This window comes from Clavelina lepadiformis, chromosome 1, assembly GCF_947623445.1.
Source record: "Clavelina lepadiformis chromosome 1, kaClaLepa1.1, whole genome shotgun sequence".
Classification (NCBI taxonomy): Eukaryota; Metazoa; Chordata; class Ascidiacea; order Aplousobranchia; family Clavelinidae; genus Clavelina; species Clavelina lepadiformis.
Genome location: NC_135240.1, coordinates 22252685 through 22277667, shown reverse-complemented (window position 1 = coordinate 22277667; position 24983 = coordinate 22252685). Strand labels below are relative to the sequence as shown.

General features: G+C 35.7%; 4 protein-coding genes and 1 long non-coding RNA gene across 8 annotated transcripts; 4 read left to right on the top strand and 1 right to left on the bottom strand.

Moving 5' to 3' along the window:
- The first annotated feature begins 59 nt into the window (after positions 1 to 59).
- LOC143463012 (kelch-like protein 9) lies at positions 60 to 6059 on the top strand. 3 transcript variants are annotated; one of them, XM_076961375.1, is made up of 19 exons: positions 60 to 93; positions 668 to 758; positions 886 to 1080; positions 1187 to 1339; positions 1424 to 1570; positions 1658 to 1770; positions 2206 to 2389; positions 2480 to 2616; positions 2753 to 2860; positions 2965 to 3053; positions 3136 to 3328; positions 3523 to 3650; positions 3746 to 3852; positions 4034 to 4118; positions 4319 to 4464; positions 4589 to 4725; positions 4842 to 5000; positions 5224 to 5388; positions 5507 to 6059. In XM_076961375.1, exons 2-19 carry the CDS (start codon positions 684 to 686, stop codon positions 5601 to 5603), a joined length of 2418 nt encoding a protein of 805 aa, XP_076817490.1. In that variant the 5' UTR covers positions 60 to 93; positions 668 to 683; the 3' UTR covers positions 5604 to 6059. The 3 variants fall into 3 exon arrangements, with proteins under 3 accessions (XP_076817490.1, XP_076817499.1, XP_076817482.1); XM_076961384.1 differs by lacking the exon at positions 60 to 93 and having other exon boundaries at positions 169 to 758; positions 4592 to 4725; XM_076961367.1 differs by lacking the exon at positions 60 to 93 and having other exon boundaries at positions 171 to 758.
- Positions 6060 to 7241: 1182 nt separating this feature from the next.
- LOC143461069 (acetylcholine receptor subunit alpha-type acr-16-like) lies at positions 7242 to 11364 on the top strand. Its single transcript, XM_076958831.1, has 12 exons — positions 7242 to 7364; positions 7473 to 7609; positions 7715 to 7836; positions 7934 to 8046; positions 8263 to 8363; positions 9214 to 9356; positions 9502 to 9668; positions 9809 to 9895; positions 10086 to 10198; positions 10691 to 10823; positions 10941 to 11050; positions 11136 to 11364. The coding sequence occupies exons 1-12, from the start codon at positions 7304 to 7306 to the stop codon at positions 11229 to 11231; spliced, it is 1383 nt and encodes a 460-aa protein (XP_076814946.1). The 5' UTR covers positions 7242 to 7303; the 3' UTR covers positions 11232 to 11364.
- Positions 11365 to 16327: 4963 nt separating this feature from the next.
- LOC143469569 (putative ubiquitin-conjugating enzyme E2 W-B) lies at positions 16328 to 20188 on the top strand. Its single transcript, XM_076967322.1, has 5 exons — positions 16328 to 16588; positions 17247 to 17438; positions 19059 to 19214; positions 19348 to 19423; positions 19489 to 20188. Exons 1-5 carry the CDS (start codon positions 16574 to 16576, stop codon positions 19500 to 19502), a joined length of 453 nt encoding a protein of 150 aa, XP_076823437.1. The 5' UTR covers positions 16328 to 16573; the 3' UTR covers positions 19503 to 20188.
- A 71-nt stretch (positions 20189 to 20259) lies between these two features.
- On the bottom strand, positions 20260 to 23218 carry LOC143469557 (polycomb group RING finger protein 6-like). 2 transcript variants are annotated; one of them, XM_076967301.1, is made up of 9 exons: positions 23076 to 23218; positions 22598 to 22749; positions 22325 to 22467; positions 22122 to 22239; positions 21845 to 21997; positions 21606 to 21763; positions 21420 to 21511; positions 21236 to 21344; positions 20260 to 21008 (listed from the first exon to the last, which is right to left on the bottom strand). In XM_076967301.1, exons 2-9 carry the CDS (start codon positions 22740 to 22742, stop codon positions 20964 to 20966), a joined length of 963 nt encoding a protein of 320 aa, XP_076823416.1. In that variant the 5' UTR covers positions 22743 to 22749; positions 23076 to 23218; the 3' UTR covers positions 20260 to 20963. The 2 variants fall into 2 exon arrangements, with proteins under 2 accessions (XP_076823416.1, XP_076823426.1); XM_076967311.1 differs by having other exon boundaries at positions 22598 to 23125.
- LOC143469587 (uncharacterized) lies at positions 23137 to 24333 on the top strand. The gene is made up of 3 exons (XR_013119149.1): positions 23137 to 23291; positions 23364 to 23521; positions 24135 to 24333. It is a non-coding gene; the product is annotated as an uncharacterized LOC143469587 (long non-coding RNA).
- The last annotated feature ends 650 nt before the right edge of the window (positions 24334 to 24983 follow it).

Here is a 24983-nt window from a genome sequence, read left to right as displayed (position 1 = left end):
ATAAGTAGGGCGACTTGGTAAATGCCAACTAACGTGGCTATTATGCCCTCTGGCCAGGATGGCACGTAGTGCGATTGTGCGTAAGTTCATGTGGTAAGTAACATGAAGGGATGTACAACTGTGTATTAGTGGTGATGTTAGAACAATATATCATATAGGAATACCGATTAAATGCCGGGAAACATACAGATATGCTGATTAATATGCAAAAGCAAGAGCTTGTCATGAGCTTTAGACATAATGAAAAAATCTTTTTGAAAAAATTTTGATTCTAAGCACCACAACGCTATCATTCTTTTGAACGAATAAATTTTACTGTACACTGTCAGGCCTGCTACTAAGTTGGACCCAAGTTTGAAAAAGATTAGCTTTAGTTGGAGAAATTCTGTTTAGCTTAGTTTAAAAGTAATGTATTTCATTATTTGTAGCAGGCCTAGCTGTTTTTTGGCCACTATCATAAAACTCTTCGCTTTCTCTGGTGCCTCAAGCTATAGTTACAGGCCTTAGACTTGCTATAGCACCGCAACATAAATATTAAGTCCACTTATCTAGATCTTCTCAAATGAATACCAGTGCGAGATCTACTACAAGTACCAGAAATAATAAGGTTCGGGTGTAAAACGATTTTGTTACAAAATGATGTAGTTTGTTAAATTTATGCTTCCAGAGGTCGAGGTTAGAATATGTCTGGATTAATACCGAAACGCAGTGTTTCAGGATCTGTAGCCGGGTCGCTCGGAAGACGACCAGAGTATCAGGTAAACAAACTGGATTAATTTGCAAACGAAAGAAATTTTCCAATTTAGTGTATCGAGGAAGTGTCTTTTTCTTTTGCTACAGCAAACCGTTTCTAACAGACTTTTATTATTACCATGCGAACTATAGGTGTACAAGTCAAATACTCACAACAACTCAGTACTGAACGGACTGAATGACCTACGTCAAGATAAGATTTTGTGTGATGTTACTCTTATTGCCGAAGAGCATCCTTTTTACGCACATAAGAACGTATTGGCTTCCTGCAGTCCGTATTTGCGAAATCTCTTCAACACAGAAGATGGAATGAAAACCGAACATGAGGTGATATTTTTACAAACATTTTACTATACCTTAAGCAATACGTTAGTAGTGTGAACCCAATTTGAGCAATTGTAGCACATGACAGAGTTTTCCCGTTACGTTGCAGGTTGTCGAAATACGAGGAGTTAGTGCCGAGGGATTGCGTCACGTGATTGGATTTATATACACTTCGGAACTTCAATTGAGCATCAAGAACGTGCGATGCATTTTAGCTGCTGCCGGACACATGCAATTGAAACCGATCCTAAACTTTTGCAAGGTAAGTCTTACTTCCAGAAGGAACATTTTTTTACGTCAATACGTTTCTATATACAGCAAGGCATCAATATGATTTATGTTATAGGCTTTCTTGATAGCGGAAATATCTGTGTACAACTGCGTTGATATAATTCATATTGCCGAAAAGTACACTTTAAATGGAGTGGAGGAGAAATGTTATAATTTCATTGCGGAACACTTGAACGAACTTGTTAAGACAGAAGAGATACAAGTAATTATTTTTGGTACACTTTGTTAGCTAATACTGCAGTTAATGGTATGCGATTGATGTTCTTATATTGCCATTTTTGTGTCGTAGAAATTGACGATTGACAATGTGAGTTTGCTTCTTGATTCCTACGCCTTGAAAAATGTCTCTGAGTTGGAATTATTTGAAGCTAGCAGGCAATGGCTTCTTTACCAGCAAGACAGGTACAATATAGGTTCAACAGCAAAGTCATTTACGTCAATAAAAATATGGGTGACGCTGCCTATACAAGTACAGCAGAGTGATGAATCGATAACTAGAAGTTATATATAAATGGCATGCCCAAAGGCAAACAGATCAACGTTATCCGGTGGCTTCAGTGGAAAAACTGGTTTCTTACTTAAATCAAAGCCAAGCGAATCCAATACATTTTATGACCCATCTTATACATCACTGAGAAAATTATAATATGTCCTACATAAGATTGTAGCAACTTTTTGGGTTTCCAAGAATCTGTAACACTTCTAAGTAGGCTATAGGCCTACTTGTAGCGGATCCCGCAAAGAAATATTTTGTCATAATGAATATTACATTCAAACTAAAGTGGCAAACTTACACGCTTTTCTTCTTTCCGTAAGACTAAACCAAAATCTTGGCAGGTATCAACACGTACGTCAACTTATGGAAAAGATTCATTTTCCTCTTATTCCGCCACGTGATCTGTTACGTTACGTTAATTTTGTGGAGTTCATGAGAGTAGAATGCAATTTTCTGCTTTTGGAAGCCTCCAATTATCATATGCTGCCACATTCGCAGCCGATACTTCAGTCCATTAGAACACAGGTGAAACTTTTGCGTGTAATACATGTCAACACTAAGAGTAAGAAAAAGTCTTATTTGGCTAAGTCGCATTACACAATTCCATTTTATCAGGTTCGCTCCAATGATTCCCGGTTGGTTATTATTGGTGGAGTAGATCCTCATGATCGAGTGTCAAACCAGCTTTTTGCGATCAATGGTGACATGTCAAAATCTGATTTCCTCCCTCCGATGCATGAAGGCTTGTGCAGGTAAATTAAAAAGGATAGAAATCTTTTTGAAATTTTTGTGACAAACCCCGAGTATATTTTCTGAATATTGTCAGGCACTTGGCGTGTTTTTGTTCAACGTTTATTTATCATCACTTTTATATTCCCAATTTTCCAGCCACTGTTCTTGTGTCTTGAATAATTTCTTGTATGTCTTGGGGGGACAAAACATGTTTGACGAAAGAGGAACTACGGCAGTTAACACGGTCATCAGATATGACCCAAGGTAAATTTTTTGTGATGTGATAGATGGAAAGAAAATATACGTTATGGTAAAACGTAAAGTAAACGGGAAGGGAAACCCAACGGGCTTAATGTGAAATAATACAGGTTTAATATCTGGATGCGCATCGCCTCTATGAACGACCGGCGCGCTGGTTTCACTTGCAGTGTTGTAGATAACCGACTTTACGCATTAGGTGAGCAGCCTTACTTACATTCCAAAGAGCAAACTACTCATCAACCTATTTAAAATGACTAATTATCTATATCTTTTGTAAGGTGGCGTCAACGCCACTGGAAGAATGTCATCTATGGAATGCTACTCCCTTGAAGACGATAGATGGCGCTATGTAGCATCAGTGCAGACAGGTTTATGTGATCATGCACAAGCTGTCCATGGAAATCTCATTTACATAAGTGGAGGATTTAAGGAGGGGAGATTCAATAACCAGTTGCTTGCTTACAGTCCTCGGTAAATAGCCGCCTAACTTAATCCATGATCAATAAGTTCACTTTTTCTTTTTGCTATACAGACTTATAGTCTATATGCCATATTTGTCGAAATTACCTATTGTTATTATCTTGGTTGGGTTACTAATGTATGCTACTATTGTTCCCAAGAAATGTTGCAAAATTAATCAATCACCAATACAAAATATTTTAAAGGCACGATACTTGGCACGAACGCACACCTATGCATTTCGCTCGTGGATGGCATGCAATGGTAGCATTTGGAGACAGCATATTTGTAACAGGAGGCAACGCAGGTTTAAACAAGAGGATTGACATTCACGGTAAGACCAAAATTAATATTATTCTTGCAAAATGTTTGCAATAACGAACAATCATTAACGAAGCTAGGCTACTCACATATTCTCAATTACCTTAGAAACGGAAATTTATAACGCCATGTCAGACCAATGGACACTGGTGGCCCCCTTGCCGCTACCTCATAGCGAAGGAGGTTCAGAGTATTATGATGGAAAACTCTACGTTGTAAGTGATGCCTATACCAATATTAGTAAACTATCTCTGGTGTTTATTTCTAGATCGAGCGGTTTACTTATCGTACTTTATCGCCATCTTTGTGTTATATAGTATTCTAGATCTAGAAGCTGTGTGTCCGTTTTTACTCATTTCATTTGAACATTAATGTTATTCGACAATTTTATTCAAGGTCGGCGGATACAGCTGGACTCAACAAAAATGTCTCAGCTCTATTCAATGCTACGACCCGAACAAAGATTCTTGGGAAAATCATGGTATGTTGTCGGCTATTCCTTGTTGTTCTGCAAACGTTCTATTGCAAAACGGTCATTCTTTATTGTTCGGCAAACATTTCTTATAGCTTTGCAAAAGAATATTAGTACGTTCTTCTTAACTCTATGTGCTATAAGCTAATCATAATACCAACCGACGCTAAGCATTTCATTTACTTTATGTCAGTGGCTGATTTCTGCAGGTAACCTTCCTATTGAATTGTCTGGCGTTCGCTTGTCAACTCTGACTATTCCTTACACGATATCTCCTCGAAGCGGGTTGACAACTGGAAGTCACGTGCCTCTTTCTTGGCCCTCTCGTCAAATGCCAAGTCAATTGATGGAACAAGTGAGAAATATATAAAGTAGCCTACCTTAAAATTTTGGGCTTTTGTCAAAATTTTTTTTTAAGTCTAGTTTTAGTTTATTTCAAAGTTATATTCACAGCTAAGCATTGGTAATTACATTGTTAGCAGGACCCACGAATGATGATGGGCAATGCACTTTTCAACACTGGTGGTCAACCTCAAATGCTTTCAGGGTACATGGATCCCTTTGCCATGACTGATATGCAAGATGCCATGGGTGAATACGCTCAGCCGAATTCCAAGTAAGCTTTTTGACAGCTACAGCTTTAAATGCCGTTCAAATGTTTGTATAAAGGGTCTAAAAAGCTTCTTGTTGTTGTAACACTCTTTGTTATTGACTTAATACTGTGGACTTTAGATTTTCTGCTGGGCCATCCTTGGGCTCCATGACACATATGGGAAGCATGGGGAGGTATGGGACGCCTAAAGAGTTTCGAGCAGCGGTCTCCAGAGATATTCCTTCCGATGGAGGAAAGGGGTTTAGAATAGAGAGTCAAGAAGCTGGAGGTATCTACAGGTAATAAGATTTATATTCTATACCAAACCAACACAGATTGCGATCTAAAACATTCCGACCTTGGACCGCGCATACGTCACCATTATGGAAAAATACTGTTATAGACATTTGATAATGAACAGTTATTTGTAATTCGAAGTAAATTGCTATGTATAACCTAAGATTTATTACGATCTGTCCAATGGCAGTGATTTTTTCTTTATTTATTTCTTGTGCCCTACAGTCATCCCCGAAGTACCAGCATAGACGAAACAAGTTCAATGATGTCTCGCACTCCAAGCGCTTTCTCGAAGGATCTTGACACTGACATTCACTCCGAAACAACTTCAATTTCTTCCGGATTGAAAAAGAATGCGAGTTTTCGAGAATCCGTGGAAGATTCCAGCAGGTAATTTTGCTTCTTTGAACATATAGGCCTATATATGTATGCTTTGTACAACAATAATAGACCATTACTCGAGAACGCCGTTTTAAATTGGTTTTCAAATTACTTGTAATCTTTGCAGCGAAAGCAGCGATGATGACATTAAGTCGACCCCAAGCTCAATTATTCAGACCACCAAACGAGAAGCAGCTGATGAAGAGATAAGAGCATATCGATGAAAGACATATTTATAGTGTTTCTACTTTTCTTGTTGGTGGTTTTGTAAAGAAGAGCGCATCAGTTTAGAAAAGGCGTTTGTCTGGAAAACATTGGCACGTGAACCTGAATCTTTGAAACATGTTTTTACATAATTTGTTAGATGGAAGTAAAAGTCATAAATCTATTGTTAAAGTAGCTAAGCTTAATTGTTTTACATAGGCTGTTAGATGCCCATTGCTTGTCAAAATTTATGGTTTATTCTATTTTGTTTAAGCCTATAGCTATAAAACCTAGATATAGCAAGGATAACACATTTACTTTTATTTTGGACAATTTCGTTTGTCAATTTTTTGTGGTGTAGTTTTACAAACGTATAACCTTATATTATATCTGTTTTCTTGTTGCGTGTGACTGGATGTAAGTTCTTAGTAAAGCAATGACTTGTCCTGCATATATAAATTGCATTATAAACGTTTTGTGTCAAGTGTTATACTCTTTAAGTCAGACTTAGTGGGTATGGAAAAATCTGTACCAACGATTTGAAAACAACTCTAAATTACTTCATATAAACTGCCAATGTGCAATAACAAAACTTCATCTGCCATGAAAAACAAATAAAGGCAATAAATTTTAGGTAACAGCGTTTTCTGGTTTTCTAAAAAATTTTAACTTTTTCAGTTTCTTTTATCTTATTTAAACAAGAAAGTCATTGACCATTGTTAATAATTCAAAAGTGCGTTTCGACAGCAGACATTTTGGAAGGTTGTTGGAAAACTAATTTACTGAAAAATTCTATGCATAATTTATACGATGTAACTTTAAATTAAATATGCAAAGTAAGTTGCTCCTAAGGGCCTTAAAATTTTGAAAGGTGACATTAATGAATGGGTTTTAATCAAAGCTTAAAGTTAGACTCGCCATAGAGTGATCCATCTCAACATGGCTTAACATTAATGATAGCCAGGTCATGTTGATACACGAAAAGCGTAATAATTCGCAAGAAGTTAGAAGTCGTTTTCAAGCAAGAAGTCGTTTTTAAGTAATTGCTCTCTTTTTCTTTCTCCGTTAAATATTAATGTGTTCTCATCAAACGTTTTGTTGGACTTCATTACATCACCGCTCAAAATCGAGTCTCAGATCTTGTAACTGGTGTTCCGAAAAAAAAATTAACTATAATAGGTGCCTGGGTAGATGACAAAGTTTGTACGAAATAAGGAAAAATGTTGGTTTTTATGCAGAAGTAATGAAAGGAGAAAGACTATATATCGTGAAAATATATTGTGTCATAGCTTTGTAAATTGATCTATATGTTATAGAATACAAACAGCGGAAAGTGATATTAAGTTAGTTAAACAATAACTTCAACAACAACAAATTTTAATAATTATGTTGTAACTTAACAATTACAATATAATTATTAAAATAATGCTTGATATTTAAAAAATATAGACATATTGTATTGAAACATAGCTGATGCAATTCATTATGTACTTTTTGGTGTCAATAGTTCTGGCGACATTTTATCGTTCACAGCCGCGAAAGGTAAAAAGCCTGCCAAAATATTTCGCACCGGGCTTCACTTTGTGAAAAGCAAGCTAAAGATCGACTTTCATAACTCTTTCACAACATGGAGCAAAAAAAGTTATAAATTTTACAGACCTTGACTTCATAGATTAAGCACAAACGAACAATTGTTTAACTTTTGCTTGTGACCAAAACGATGAAAAACTTGGTGTGTATTGTTATTGTGGGAATAGTATTCCAAACTGGAATTTTAACTGGTAAGTCAGGAAAACAGAAATTATGTTAAACCAAAGAAAGAAGTAAGTTTGTAATGCAGGCACACATTATGATAATATTCACAGTATCACTAATGTTTGTAATTTTAGGAAAAAGTGATCCTGTCGAACAGAAGTTGATAAGCGACAAATTAAGCAATTGCTCCATTCTTGAAAGACCGGTAGTGGACCACAATCAACCATTAATCGTGAAGATTAAGTTTACCTTGCAACAGATCATAGACGTGGTGAGTAAAACTTCACAACTTAAAAATCTTTTGCTTGTTTATTAATTTGTTATTAGTTTTATCCAGTTGATTTCTTCTGATTATTTATTTTATAACGTCTAAAAGGATGAACGGAACCAAATTCTAACTACAAATGCGTGGTTAGACTTAAAATGGAACAACTATCTTTGGAAATGGAATAAGGAGGTTTACGGGAATATCACAAAGACAAGGATTCCACATGACCAGTAAAAGAAAAATGAAAACTATTGTTGATTGCAAACACGCGAAGGGTTCCTCTCACCCATATAATGAAGTTCTAATAATGCCATTTTATACATGCAGGATATGGACTCCAGATATCTTACTCTACAACAGCGCCGACGCGAAGTTTGATCCAACTACCCACACGCATGTTGTAGTGGATTCTACTGGGGACTGTTTGTACGTACCGCCAGGTATGTAATTTGCATTAGCAGTAAAGCAGTAATAAATATTTGTGTTAAAATAAACTAATGTTATCTTTTCAATATAGCTTTTACCGGAAATAAGACCTGTTTCATAACACAAGCTAAACTTTGGTTTACCGGAATTTTTGATCATTAAAGTGCAAATGCAGTATAAACTAGGCTATGCTGTAAAACGAAATTAATGAAGCGTTGTATATGTGTCAGGAATCTTCAAATCTACATGTAAGATTGATGTCAGTAATTTTCCGTTTGATGAGCAAAAATGCAAGCTGAAATTTGGTATTTGGTCTTACAACGGAAACCAGGTATCAAAATAAAATAAAATCATCAAAAAGAAATGAACTTTTACAAAATTCCATAGTACAGATAGTTATAATTATAATTATTATTATATCAAAATGTTGTAGTGAGCACAACGAGTGCAGAAATAGATATATTTATTACTAAACGAAACAACTAACATATTTTGGACTATGCCTCTTTCCCCTCTTCAAAGAAAAATGAAGAGAATCAAAATGGAATCACTATTGGCGATAACTAATGGGAAAAGGTAGCTTTGTTTTCGAAGTACAATGACCTCCAAAATGGATGTACTGTATAGTCACCAGAGCTATATATCAGTAAGAGAAGGAAATTCAGAACGACACGAGATTAACCTAATATTTAAATGTTTCTGTTTCTACACTCGCTGTGCTGATTACAACATTTTGCTACTGCAAAGCAATTTTATCTGTTATGAAAAAATAATTTTTCAAATATTATAACTTAATTAGTAAACTTATAGGGAAAGGTGGAGCAAAATGACCACGAGGCAAAAAGGAACAGGGCGTTTCATTTTAATAATAATAAATTTATAAGCCTATTTTAAACACTATCACAGGGTACTAGATAACTAGAACGCCTAATCATAATACAGTATGTCGACAAGGAATCTTCAATCACTTTGCAATTTTTGTCTTACAATGGAAAATAATTTAGGATGATTTCAAATAATTCTGTTTCTGTATTGTAAATCTATATGACGAATTTATGTATTGACGTCCTCTTTTTGGTTTATATAGGCTATAATAAGTCTCTCGATACATTTTCTTCTCTCTCTCTCTACCTCACACACACACACACACACAAACTCTATCGCTCTCTCTCTTCATATAGGTTGATCTCCAGTTGCAGTCAAATCAAGCTGACGACTTTGACATCGAAAACTGGAAAAGAAGTGATGGTGTTGACATTACTGAATACACGGAGAGCGGTGAATGGAAACTCACAAACGTTACTGCGCAACGAAAGTCACTCAAGTACGCCTTATATACAGATGAATCATGAAATAACCCTCCAGTCGTGTAAGATGTCATTTATTTCAAGCTACATGGATATTTTGTTAATTGTACATATTAGTTTAAGTCAGAATCGTATATTTGTTTTCTTTTCGCAATGGTTTAGATACAAGTGCTGCCCTGAAAAATATGTGGATGTGTCCTTTACGTTGGTTATGCGACGCCGCACAATGTTCTTTGTTATGAATTTAATTTTGCCGTGCATTCTCAATTCAGTTTTGACTCTGATCACCTTCTTCCTGCCTGCAGCAGCTGCCGAAAAAATAACGCTTGGTAAAAATATTGTGTGAGTTTTAAACAAAACGAAAATGAATTATGACAATTGATGAAAGATGAAAATTATGTAAATATTCATGGGCTGCAGGCCTTATAGTGCTACATCTTTGTATTAACATTTTTTTCTGTTTTCGCAGCGATAACAGTCCTGCTTGCACAAATTGTTTTTATGTTGTTAATAATGGAAACGATGCCACCTACATCGGACGCCATGCCACTGATAAGTAACTGTTTGTTATACATTTTGTTTTAATGTGCTCAAAAATAACTTATAAAAAGCTATTTATTTTCTGAAGATAATTCTTAAATATATGCTTTGTAACCTATGGTATGTCTGTGAAGATATGTATCAACCTAATAATTTAATTAAAACGTTTATCAGACCATAACTTGATTGTTTGCTGTTTTGCAAAGGTAAATATTTTGCATGCAGTCTCATAGCGGTTTGCGCATCGGTGGCGGGAACGGTTTTGGTTCTCTCATTTCATTACACATCTCCCGAAATCGATGGAAGGATGTCTCCCGCTGTGAGTAAAATTTGTATTTGTTGTATAGGCTTTATGTTTTGCATCCATGAATTTACACTCTAAAGTTTAAGTATTCAGATACAAATTTAGTTAAACGCTATATAAGAATGTATGCACTGTCCATTTTCACCACACTTTTAGCGATATTTGGTGTTTTAAAAGTGTCTTTGAAGCGTTTAGCCTATGAACAACACATGTCATTAAAGTATTTTCTCTTTGCATTTTTGTTTGTAACAACACTTTTTCACGCTTTCGTCCAAGAACATGACTTCAATATGTTTTTGGAAAACGCGTTTGACAAACTTTTACTGAAACTCTGCTCACTAAAAACGCTGTTAAGACAATGTTAATAAAACGGTTTTTACAAAAACACCTTGTATTCATCGACGTGGACATGCGTTGTTTTTTGTATTGTCGTGAATGACAACGTGTTTTGTCACATTTTTCGGTAGTGCGTTAATGTAATATTATTTTTTGTTATATTTTGTTCAGCTAAAAAAGTTCTTGCTTTATACTGCGCCCAAGTGGATGCGGATGAAACCGTATTCACCGAAAACATTTAGGTTAAAAAAGAGTAAAACTGTCAGCAAAGCGAGTAGCTTGAAACAACCAAGTCCTTCAAAAGGTTTGGCGGTTTTTTATTCAAGCCATATAAGATTCTTAATATCGACCTTGCAGAGGGATAGGCCTAACTGTTCTTGTTTATGTACTTTGTTGCATGGTGTAGCCTATATGTCTGTAGGTGTTGCTACAAGCTGGCGATGTTCAGTCCCACAAAGAAATCAAGCTGAAGTTTCGATTGAAACATTACTAAAATCTGACAAGAAGATCAAGTCAAAGAGATCTGTAGAGGTGCATTTTAGAAAACTATCTTTTAGCACTTGTTTATTCCACGGTTCCAACTGAAAGCTATAAATATTATGCATCGTTTTAACAGCATTTAACAAGAGAAGTTGTTGATAATTTTGTCCTGGTCGACTGTCGGTTGAAGAAAAGTTTGAAATCGTCAACATCGACATTATTACCAAAGTAGATTTTGGTGCTAGGTTTTATATAATATCAAATTTATTCTTTATACGGTACATAAACTACCTTCGAAAATACGTAGGCCTATCTTTAAAATGCATGCAATATTTTCAGTCTTATTAGGCCTATCTAAACCTCTAATCTTGACCATATGTACACAGTTTTATATTCATATTCTATATAAAAACTTAAACATCTATTTTCAAAGTTTTGGACATGAAGAGAAATGGAGAAGAGAAAATTCTAGTGGTAAGCTGTCTTTTATTGTACTTTTTAAACTAATTTCAAACCCAACAGAATTTTAAAAGTTTAAGTTTGGCCATGGCATAACGAAGGCTAGACTATATAAGTTAAAAATAAACATCGTAATCGCAACAACAGAAGACATATTCATCAATGACTAAGTTATAGAAGTTGTGATCATAATTTTTCAACATGCTTTTGTAAGCACTGCGATTTTTGGGCTAACATAAAGTGAAGTAGTCTAGTGGACAATCTAAAGTACACTAGTAGCCTAAACTCACACTTTAAGATGGTATAGTAGCCTATTTGTCTAATATGAGAAAATTGGGGCCTTATATCGCGGAGTAAATTGCAACAAGATAAACTTTTGCCTAGCTGAGTTCATGGTTTAGGTTGGAGCTATACCTATAAAGTATTCAAGAGTAATATATGAGCCATGTTAGAATATTCTTGAGCCTTGGCGTACCGCAAACAATTTTATTCTGGAAATTGTAGTCCAAAAAAACTTCTGGCTAAAATCCTTAGTTTAAAGTCGTAGGCTAAGTTATAATTAACTTTGTGTTACGAGTTGCGGCATGTAATAAGTTACTTAATACGTTAACAAAAAAGCTTTTCCTGTGCATTTAAAGATTTATTTACATCTACCATATAGAATTAATTGTTAGATTAGTCGATGACCACAAAATCTTTTTGCGGGGGCCACACTTTTTGCAGTCCTGCTATAGGTTAGCCTACTTAAAATTAATAAACATACGTTATTTTTATACTGATTGTTAGACTACCCATTTGTGGACCAATCAGTTTTAGAGAAAATTATTCAAGATCTTCAAACGCTGATTCAAAACATTGAACAAGACAAGATAAACGATCGGATTCTTCAAGAATGGCATTTTGCGTCGCGAGTGCTGGATAAGATGTTGCTGTGGTTTTTCAGTGTCTTTGTATTGGTTGCGACTCTTGCCACTTTGTTTGCTGTTCCCAATATCACTGATGTATTTACAATGTAAATAGAAGAAAAAAGAAATAGCCTTTAGATCTGATTTATTTTACGTTTATCTATTGGGCCTACTGATAATAAAATTTCACGCGACTTGGTACTGGCACAGGGTAGTGATCAGATCAGATCACAGCACCACAGACAGTTTAACGCACTCACAAGCAAGTGTTTGCTTGATTATCAGGCGTCCTTGATATAGAAAGCGCACAAAACGGCTAAAAAAGAAAAGAACGCGCACAGAATTCGGCTAGAAGTGCAATAATATTGAAACATTACCATACTAAAAGTGCCTCTTGGAAGTGTGAAAATGTTGTCTCACCAACAAATGACATTCGAATAAGTGACGACGGTTCATCGACCGACAACCTCCCGACCTTATAAATCAACTGACGTCGAGCAAATTACCCTCTACGTCTTAAAAAGTGAGTACATTCCCCTGCCAACGCTCTAGAATAGATGTTAATTGTGTCTTTAGCCTACGTCTACACCACTGTCTGAGTTTCTTTCGGCCCAGACATGGGCAGTAGCCTACAGAGTAGGCTACCGACAAAGTATAGAATTACCTTTTTGAAATGTACCGAATCCAGGAACCGTTGGTACATTTGTTGCCAAGTACCGGTACCGTTATCAACGTTACTTTCAAAGTACTAACTGCCCACTTCTGGTTGTCCCCTACCCACAATGGCTTTACACATTTCCTAAATGGGAGATTTCAATACAAAAACATTAACTTACTCTATGCCTGTTGCCACATGCCTCAACGCTTCCCCGGCCCACCCAATGGAATAAAGGACTTGGTAAATATATCTCCAGACAACTCAACCATACTTACAGACGGACTTCGATTAACGGAATTACTAATTGTGTAAGTATTGAAATGAATTTTTCCGCCAATAGACCACCGGCCGATGTAAAGTTCATGAACGTCATAGTAGGAAAATTTCCGTAGCTTATTTGTCACTGTGTAGAAAACGACTGTAAACAAGTTTGTTGATATAGCTTAATAACCAGAGGTGGGCATTCGGTACTTCGAAAGTATCGTCGGTAACGGTACCGGCACTTGGCAAAAAATGTACCTACGGTTCCGGTATTTGGTACTATTTTTAAAAAGTAGTTCAGTAGGCCTACTTTGTCGACACTCGGTACTTTTTGTGTAAAAGATGCTGCTGCAAATGCAATGTTTGCCGCAATTACGCCCCCGGTAAAGGTTACTCCAGTCCAAAACGTATGTGACATTAATCGCTTGCAATTTTACTTGACCTTTCTAGATTAAAAAAATCAATAGATGCTAAAATTGGTATCGAGAATTAATTAAAACGTATTTTTTGAAAACATACTTCGTAAAATTTTAAAATTATCCCGTGAAAAGTACCGAGTTACCGGGACCGTGTGAAATTTCTTGAAAAAAGTTATTCGGTACAGAGATTCGGTAATTTTTTTCAAAAATGCCGACAGTACCGGTATTGTTACCGAAAAAGTACCGCGGTACTGCCCACCTATGTTAATAAACGATGGATCTCCTAGTGAATGTGATGGCTGCTGGTCGATAGCTAGAAAAAAAATTATTTAACTATTTACCAAATTAATGGTAAACGTTTTTTACTTGTTCAATGGAATCCTTAAAAACCCGCACGACTTCCGTCTTTTACTTTGTTCCTACGCTCCCGCTTGGGTGAAAAAGTCACTGAGTTTTCGAGAAGTAGGCAGCGCTCTCACTTTTAGGGATTTAGTTCCAAATTGGAACTTTTAGCCCCTTTTAGGGACAAGTTTAGGGATTTTGATGATTTAGGGATTTTTTGGGGATTTTTGAAATTGTTGATACGTATAAAGTACTTATTAAGACTAGTCATGCTTCCGCCATGTGCTTCCTTGCCAAGGAATCCTTGGTGTGCATTCTGCATTGTGATTAGAGTGTACAGCAATGTTCCCTCTAAGCTGCGCGCGTACGCAGGCGCAAATGCGCACTACTGACACGGTCTTCACGCACAGAAAATCTGTGCTGCGCCTGCGCACAAGAAAAAAATCCAACCTGAATTGAAAATAAAATAAACGCAAAATAATGGCCACACTACGCACGTCTGATGTTGCTCACAGTGGTCCAAGGGACCGCTCAGGGAGTTAGTGTATTTGCTCAGATTCGTGAAAAATTAGAGGGAACATTGGTGTAGACTGTAGAGGATTACGTTCATGTTCATGGCTGTCTAAAATAGAAGTGATTTTGCCGAACGTCTTATCGACTTAGATCAATCCATAATATCGCGAGAGTAGCAATATTAAAAGAAATTGTTTTATTTAAATCGGCGTTAAAAGTGTTGGGAAATATTCTTGTACCCTAGTCTACTTGTTTCTGTTCATTTAGAAGTTTATTTGAAATTTTAAAGAGTAATTGAAACTGCTTAGCCTATTTAAAACCTGGAGTGTTTCTGCATGATTTGTTGATTGATTCTCAAAAATCAGTGATTGGAGAATTAAAATACAAAAATCTGCGTAATGTTGTTGTTTGCTTGTTGTCACTACCCTTTGGCAATGCCCCCGCTGAAAGACTATTCAGCACTTTGAAAGAGATAAAAACAGACCACAGAAATTGTATGAAGCGAGAAAGCTTAATTGGATTGTTGCATACACAACAGGGAATGAAGTCCCTTGATATACCTGCTGACAAACTGTATGTAAAAGACCATCCTGACATGTTGAAAATGGTGAAAAGTGTTAAAAGCAATGCCACTGATACTGAAGTACATGAACACATTGCTGCTGAAATGAGTAGCTGGACATAATGGACAATAGTAGGCTAGACCTATAGACTACACAATGCAGTTACTGTATTTGTGAACTTGTCATTTTACATTGTACAACAGTTTTTGTTGCAGTTTTTTTGGCAGTGATTTGTAATTAGCTCATTTCCCTTTTCAGAATAGGCTAGGTCTGTGTTCAGATTTTTGACCTTCTTTACTACAATAAATTTTAACTTTTTGTACAATAATGCGTAATTTAACTACTGTACTTGAGTTCTTCATACGTCAAAATTTGTCAAAAAAAAGGTTTTTAATGTCAAAATTTTCAATTTTTAGGTAAAAAAATAATCGCCCTAGTGATAAAATAATAGTATAACGCGCTAATTATGGTTTAGGGATTTTTCATGCCATCTAGGGATTTTTTGGTTTGCATTTGTGAGAGCCCTGGAAGTAGGCTACAGTAGGCTATATATCAACCGTATAGTACAGGTAATTCGGCACTATAATAGCGTAGAACAGCCACCTCTGATAATTACTGATCAACAAGCAGACCAGCAGCCTTGGGCCTAGCACAGGGCTCTCTTTACAGAATCAAGTAACAATTTTCGTAAAAAACTGCTTGTTTTCGGTTTTACAGAACATTTGAAGTAAAAACACGTAGGATTGATGGATTGTGGGGAATGTGCATAACTAGATGACGTCACAATTTGAGTAACTGGGGTCTAGTATACAAAAGTATCCTGTGGTTGTGCACTTGTAAACTGGACCCAGGGAGTGTTTCCTAAATAACATGCAATTTAAAATTCAAAGTGATGTGATGATTTTAGAATGATTTACAGTTGCACTATCAATGCGATGCCCTTGGGTATACCGTCAACTATATTTGCTCCTGTTCAGTGAACCTAGCTGCCTGGTAAATAGCTCTAAATTCGGACAACACGATGTAAAACACAAAAAGTGTGCACAAAATCTAGATCAGTGCTTCTGCACATCAGTAACTGGGGCTTGAGCGATGACCACAAAGACTCCCCTCAGTCCAAGAACAATTATCATGTTGTACCACTTCTATTGTAATGTAATTATAACCAATCAAAAAAGTTACCATCATACAGGATTGCGCCGTTATTGAAAATATAGACTTACCATTTACAGAAATAGGGTGTAACCAGATAGCTTAAATATATATATATTTTTAAAAGTAACATGAATACTTGTAACTATAAGATTCACTGATGTAAGAGCTTCACTGTTGCAATATCAAACACTACTAAAATTTGTCTTATAATCTTGCTCCTCCACAATCAAACCAACTGAGGACTGTTTTATGTAAATGTGAAATTCTTTGACCACTGTGAATTTAAACTTGAACACATCATGGCTTTTTCTCAGGTAAGAACCGCAAGACTGTACATCCTTTATTGTAATAGATTTGTTGTGCAGTTTCTCTAATTTGGATGTTATAGCAGACTATGCAGGGTTGCTTAACCAAGACACACACCTCTCCAGTTGGAAAATTGACCAATTACACAGTAGATCAAAAATACAAAGACTTTCTGACATGTAAAGCTTAAAACATTTTCTGATTCCACTGACTGACAACCACTTACAAACTTTCAGGACATGTTATTATTCAATGTTATTGGCTTAAACCATCTACTACTTCAAGACTTGAGTATCTAACAATAAAATTAAAATAGCAAAATCCAAGTAACGGTTACATCTTGATTTTTGAGGGCTTTTGTATCAGTATCTATATCATAACAATCAGTCAGTGTGGCAACAGTAGGCCTTTGCAGGTCTGCGTGTGTAAGTTTGTGGTTACACACCAAAGATATCTGCAAATCTGTGGTTGGATTTATAGGTTTATAAGCTCATCATATCTAGATCTGTAGAAAAGAAGCACCTGCCCACATTGGCAATAAGTATTGAAAGGTTGTTAGGTCGTAACTTAGTCTCTTTGAGGCCATTACATAGGCATGTATTTTTTACTTGACCTGCCAAAACTGGTTTTAATGTTTTTTATACCGTTTGCATTGATATGTTTTAGAAACGTATTCAGAAAGAAATCCTAACAATGACAACCTCTCCACCACCTGGAACAAGATTAGTTACTGAAACAATGCAAACTACGAAAGAATTTTTAGTTGAAGTACATGGTGCACAGGGTACTTTATTTGCAGGGGAGCAATTTAAATTGTTGTTTAAATTTGGAGATCGCTATCCATTTGAATCACCGCAGGTAGGCCTATAATAATAATTATATATTTATATTTCAGCACAAACTTTCTCTTTACCACCCAATAACATTGCATAAAAACATTTTTTGCACTATTTAATGTGCGAGGGTTGTATAAAAAGTAATGAACTTTTAAAGAAACTATAACGTAGAATTTTGGTTTATTTTTAGCTGTATTTAAACTCCATCTAGGGAAAAACAATTGTTCTAGCACTGCCGGACTGTCATTATCGTTATTTTGAGGTCATGCAGCCTCTATGATGCTATTACCAAAGGCAAAGCATAGAGGTGTGAAAAAGTTTTTTTTTATCTTCAAAAACATCTCAAACACCACAGTCATCAAATATAAGGAACTGCTGATGAATACTAGGGATGGGCCGATACGAACCCAAACGCAAATAGATTCGCCGAATATCGCCTTTATGCAAGATTCGGCCGAACACGAATACCAACAATGGCGAACCCAAACACAATATTACTTATAAATTTACTGATTTTCGTAAAAAATGATGATCTAGTTTCCCGACAATGCTAAACTAGAGTCAGCAGTACTTACAATGAAGGTCGTTTTCCTAACGATTTTGCTTTTTCGATCATTTTTGTAAACACTATTTTGTGAAAGAAATCGATTTGTTTATTGATTATGTCATTTTAGAAGCAAGACTTGACAACTTTTGGAGGAAATTTTACTGTTTGGTTCTAATACGATTAGATTCGGGATTCGTTCGTGTTGACCTTCATGATATTCGGGTTCGCATGAACCCGAATAATCTTCCTCGCGGTACATCCCTAATGAATACAGAAGTTTATTATGTGAATCGTGAATTGTTGCAATGGCGATCAGGCAGGAGCAATGTCATTGGGTTCTGCACCCTGGTTTCGCAGAGCTGATGTGTTTTTAATGACGCACTTAGCAAAGTTAATACAAAAACTCTTCTAAGATGAAAAATTCATCAGAGTAGTTATAATAAATTCAAGGCTTGTTGCTTTTCGTACAACTCATGTTCTATGTACCAAATTTAGTCAGAATTGAGGAACACAACAACAAACTCTCATTTTGATAAAGCACATTCAAAATTGGGACTTCGAGCCTACTGATCACTAAGAATGCGATTTATGTTTTACAGATTTTCCCGAATCCAAAGTTTAAAGATTCTCAATAATAACTGGTATATATTAATACTTCAGAAAAAGGCAATTGAAAATGTTGCTTCCTCAAAATTTAATGAACTCCGAAATACAGTACCACACTTATTGTACAGTATATCAATTCGACACATTTGTTGTTTTTTCCTATACGCCATGATGCTTAAAATCAACTGTTTCCATACATTATTGATGTTATGCTCTGATGAACAACAAACATTGTTTAAAACATGTTAGTTTTTCAGATAAACACAATGTTATACCAACTTTGTTGCACTTATTGCAATCACTTGGTTGAAAAAAAAATGCAGCTCAACTCTACCCCAGTCATACCACTGGTATTAAAATTGATTGAGGTCCATACCATAGTTTGAACTCAAACAGTTGACAAGAATTTAAGGGATTTCTGTGAATAGTCGAAGGTTTTTAATATTCCTCCCCCATATTAACGTCGCTCTAAACACAGTTTTGTTTTAGGTTATGTTTGTGGGAGACCATATTCCAGAACACCCTCATGTTTATAGCAATGGACACATTTGTCTGTCAATCTTAACAGATGATTGGAGTCCAGCATTATCTGTGGAATCTGTTTGCCTTAGTATCTTGTCGATGCTCAGTAGTTGTACTGAAAAGGTGAGCACCAGTACTCTTTTCGTATTTATTTCTTGGAAAATGGTCATCAGTCCAGTGGTTCCATATCTTTCTAAAGGTAAACCGACTTTCTTGTACAAACCCTTCAATTTTTTCTTTTGTTTTTTGCTTGCAGAAACGTCCTCCTGATAATGCGTTTTATATAAGAACTTGCAGTAGCAACCCCAAGAACACTAGATGGTGGTATCATGGTGAGATATTGAAACGCAAAAATCTTAATTCTTAAAGAATCGTTGACACTATTTTTATTGTGCAGATGATAAAGTATAACATGAAAGTGATGTTGGACACATATAAGTCAATACCCAACCGTTCTGTTAAACCAGCCAGAAATAACTAGTTTCTGAAAATTCCCGGAATATCTCGTTTCTTTGCCAGAAGTTTTTACACAAAGAAAAATACCTGCTTTGGGCAATTTTTTCACCGTAATGTTTCTTGCTTTTATGTTTGTTAATATTTGTAGGACTGGTTGTACACTGTGAAAATATATGCAAATATGTGTTTAATGTGCTAGTGATTCAGTGTAATAACATTTTCTACTAACCCAGTGGTTCTCAACCTTTTTTGGCTGATGGCACCCTGCAAACAAGCAAAAGATTTGGCGACACCCACAGTCAAACCAAAAAGTTTCTGTATTAAATAAAAATAATTTTTGCAATCCTTTTCCTGGACTAGTGATTAGTGTGCAATAACTTGCGAAACGTAAATGGCACCCCGGTTGAGAACCACTGTACTAACCTATGGTTTTTCCATAAAATCGTTACATTGGAAAAATATTTTTGAAGAAAAATTGTGTCAGTGGATACCTTTTATGTCCTTAGGCATCTGCAAGCTAACCAAAGTTTTAACACTGGCAATATTTATCTGTTCTTTTATTGTTCTGCCCGAATGTATCAGCCAATATTATGAGCATCATACTAACAATGAGTATCGGCCATAAAAGCTATTTTGGTTTGTACTGCCATGTGATTGCCTTGACATATGCGATTACTTAGGTAAATTTGCTTAATGTCAGAACCTAGCAACATTGTGATAACTATAGTGTAAAGTTTATTTCTCAATAATCGCATTTACCCTAATAAAATAGCATGCAATGAAACACAGATCATCAACACTTTATTGTTGGAAATGTTTAATAAAAAACCTGGACCAGGCTTTAAATTTGGTATTCATACTAAACAACCTAAAATTCTTAAATGATACTTACTAAGTGCATTTTCTACCCAAACATGAGGTAGCTTTCGTTAAAACATTCCATGTCTAGAATACATACCAATGGCTATTCATGCTTTGACATGATTAGGGCTGGGTAGTCTGTATTGGTACATTGCATTGTATAGCAGATCCTGCTGCTCTCATTTGACCAAGCTACAGGTTACCAGGTCAAAATATAGCTGACCTTAGGACTTTATTAAACATTTCCAAATTAAAAAAGGCAATCAATGCTACAACTAGCGTCAAGGTTTAATGAAAATGAACTTTTGATAAACATACTTCTCAAAACCTTCAAATGATCATTTTAGCTGTACCAGGACTGACTAAAGTTTCTTGAAAAGGTATTTCGGTATCTTAAAGTACCAATTGTTGTAGAACCAAAAAAGTACCGCCATCTGCCCACCTCTAGATTTGATGTACAGCAAAAATGGTGCAGATTGTAAATGTACAATACAGACATGATTGCCTCTTCAGATAGTTTATTGATTGGAAAAGAATATCCTCACGAGGTTGGATTTATTTGAATGGTTGTATGTCATATTTGAGATAAATGGCTCCATCCTATGAATTTTAAAACAACAAGTGTTGATGACAGCATTCATCTTATTTTTTTCTGTTTCACATTCTATGTTTGCTATTGTATTTTGTTCAAAAACAGTAACTGCAAAATTTTAGAAATTGAGATAGAATCCCCAGTACTTAAGTAATTACATAGTAAATAATTTAATTCACAAATACAACATGATAAGCTTCCCATATTGATACGGTATACATACATATTTACTCACTTTCATTTCAAAATTCAACTCGTGTTTTACAACAGCTGCTAGTGGAATTATTGGTGGCAAAACTATTCCTCCACAGGTTAGCACACAATTCATTGTTGGTTTGTTAGTACTGCAACATGATTAATAGTAATTAAGATGTAAAAAACTCATATTTGGTGGCTATTTGAGAGTCATGCCCACTTACCTGTCCACATAGCCAAGTTGTTCAACAACTAACTGACATACATGACCAATCAATGCCCGATCACATACCCTATAGTGTTTGCCTTTCAAGTCCTAAAATCATTTTGTATGATTTAATCAACACCACCAAGAAACAGACAGACGATATGATGCTAATGACATAACATTGTCCTGCTATTTCTCATACCTCTGCTTCCACTGTGCATGATTCAGGCCCCACCCACTCAATATACAAAGAAGTAAAAACAAACGGATTCCTTGGTTTAGATGAGTGAGCACATTCGGGGGAAACTTTAGACTTCTTTACAGCAACTTCTTGGAAAGATGAAAACCGCTCTGCTTCATCTAAAGTTGTAATACATGTAGCAATGTGATCATTGCTTTTACTGTTGTTTAATCAGCAAAAACGGAATGCAATCTTGTTACGTTTTGAAACTCCTGGAAGTACTTTGTTGACAATGTCTTGTAAAACATTGTCCTGCTTCAAAGAAGCTAGTGGATTGGTATTGTGCACCAAAACTTGACAAACAGGGCACGAATTTTCAGTCTGAAAATACTGCACAATGCAACTCTTGCAAACTAAAAAAGAAATTCATAACATAATGACTGAAAGTCATACTACACAAAGTAATATAAAGATAGACTAATATGGTTGTAAAAACATGGGTAACCACTGTTAATGTGACATGTTTCCATTACTCACATGAATGTAAGCATTCTGTAATTGTTGTTGCATCAACCAAGTAACCACAACACAATTTGCAGCAGAGATGGATATTAAGTGCTCTAGCAGAAATGTTGAGAGTGTCATTAACTTCTGTCTGCAAAAACAATAGCTTACAAATTGTGCAGCAACAAGTGTGGTGCCTGTATAGCAACGTTTTATCAATGAAGTCATAGGATTACCTCCCTCTGTTGATTTATATCCGCTTGGAATGAATTTTTGAAAAGTTTATAGTATGTTACTTTCTCAGATGTTTCCTTGTTCACTCCACGTTTTTCTACTTCTTCGTTAAATTCAATGCAAAATATTTGATAGTCCATGCATACTGCCAATGGAAACAAACTAATAAAATGTAGTATTGTTGATACTAGCATGAAGTTAATGTATTCGCTTACGTAACGAACGTAGCAATCCACTTAACGTTTGCAAAGAATTGCAATGTTGTTAAAACCCACCTCTTTCGTTGGGTCGCGTTCGAGACAAAAACGTGCGAAAGGCAGTGTATATTTGACTCTTGGTAAAGTAACGACTTTCACTGTCGCCATGCTGAATAGCATACTGATCCATAAACTCCTTAAATGGTGATGTGATGTCAGACATCTTGAAGCTTCAGATGATAAAACAGATGTCACAAACAACGTCCGCACGTTGTTCTTTTTCAGTGATACGCACAATAATATGATAGATGGAAAACGTCGTGTCATAGAACTCGAAATTAGTAATGCAACGGTTCTTTAATCGTTGAACTATAAGCGACGACATAGCCAGTCTTGGCACACTTGGATCGACGTTGTTAAAGAGATAAGTATATATGTTTACCGACGTAGTAGGATACTTCGAGTATTTGTATTTTAATCACTTATTTCGCCAGAGTAAAGCAAGATTTGGATTAATCTTTAGATATCCTGCATTTCGCACCACCAAAACACTTACTGCAATATTTTCACAAATGCCTTTGTTGATTAAGTGAGATTCCCACAGCCTAGTAGACTACGCCTACGGGACGGCTTTGTCATTAACGTGGTATACAGATAGTTTGTCTTGTAAAATATCCACTAGAAATATATTTGATCTCCTACCCAGTCAACTTGAAGTAGCCTGTTGTATGAACATTTTCAAAGTAATTTCGTAAACATGTCAACACATTTGGTATGTATAACCTCTGATACAATCTACCGTGTTGCTATTACTTCTGCAAACCAACAGTGAAGAACTTTTTAGAAACAGATAGCAAGCAAGTTTTCACAAAAGAAGGCTAGCGCAAAAGATTGGCATATCGAAGGTCTAGCAACACTCTGAAGCATACAGAAGCTGTACAATCTAACTATCGCCATTTGGCAGGCCACCTGGAACTGGAACGGGTTTAAGAGAGTAGTCTGGTAGGTACCATTACGTTTAATCATCTCGGTCACTGTCGATAGTTTGATGATGCAGAAATTTATTTACCAACACAATCGTCTCGAACCTGCCAGGACAATCTTTATAACTCTACGTACTTTTTTTTGAAGTGGTTTAATCACAGATCACGTCTCAACTTAAGTTGACATCCAGCCTTGTACAACATTATCGATACACCAAAATTCATCCATTTTAGTTACATGACCTCATGTCATAAACACAGAATTGAACAACTTTATGTTTGCATTAACAGTGCGAAAATCTAAAACTTATCAAATGGGATTTACGAATTGGTCTATGAAAAGATATTTTATCTGATTGAACAATGCTAGTATAAACGTATACTGGTGTGAGCTTAGGCTAACACTCCTGCGCTTTCCCAAAACTCAGGTGACAAGTCTTGGGCAATTCAGTTATATAACAAACAAGACTCTTTAGCTATAACCTTTGGCTAAATCAATGATTTTGCCCTTGGAAAATTGATGTTAAAACTCCTCATTGTCTTTAACGCGTTTTTCGTTGCTTTTACAATGTTTTACTGCCAAGTAACTTTTCAGCATATTTTTACCATTGTGATTTCTTGATTTGCGTTAGAGAGTACATGCGTGGGCCTCACTGCACACAAAAGGAGTACGGAACGAATACAAGAAAATGAGCTGAGGCCAGAGAGCAATCTACGTTTTGGAACTGCTCAGGGTCTTTCTCTTTCTGCATTAACTTAATAAACAAACTTTTCCTCACTAGTTAGCACATTCACCTAAAATCAAGCTTTCCACAGTACTGTGAAAAAATGCATTGGAAACACAATAAAAATAGTTTATTTTGTATGGAATGGAAAATTAACTAGCTATTCTTGTTGCGGCCGAGTGTTGTTAATGCGGACCTACTATTTTTTTAACTACGCCAACTGAAAGGTAGGAATGTACTGTAGATCATAAAGTGCTGTAAAGACAAATACTCGTTAAAATTAAGTGAAGTCTTTATAATTAAAGCAAATACATGTCCTATCTAGCTACTACGTTCCAGGAACAAACTGGGAAAGCATAACCCTTGTTTGCTAAAATTAGGCATGTTGAAGAAATGTACTTAAGCTCAATCAGTCTTCAACAAAAAGTATACAACATACCTGCACGTGCCAAAATAAGTTAGCGTTAAGTAAGCAGAATATAAAGTGCTAAATCTGTATTCATTATCTGCCTAATTTGATCTAACTATATTATTCTGTTTTTGAGATTAGTATTGTTCATAATACGATGGACCAGCATTTGCTATTTCAGTTTTTGAAAATGTTCTTCGCAAAGTTTAAGAAAAAATCAATAATTCATGTAATCAAATTAATGATGGGGAAAATGACTTTAAAAAGTGATGAAGTAAGGATCATGGTAAAAATTTTCAACTTATGCAAAAGCTATGCTAATCAGTATCAGTGATGTTAACAGTTTT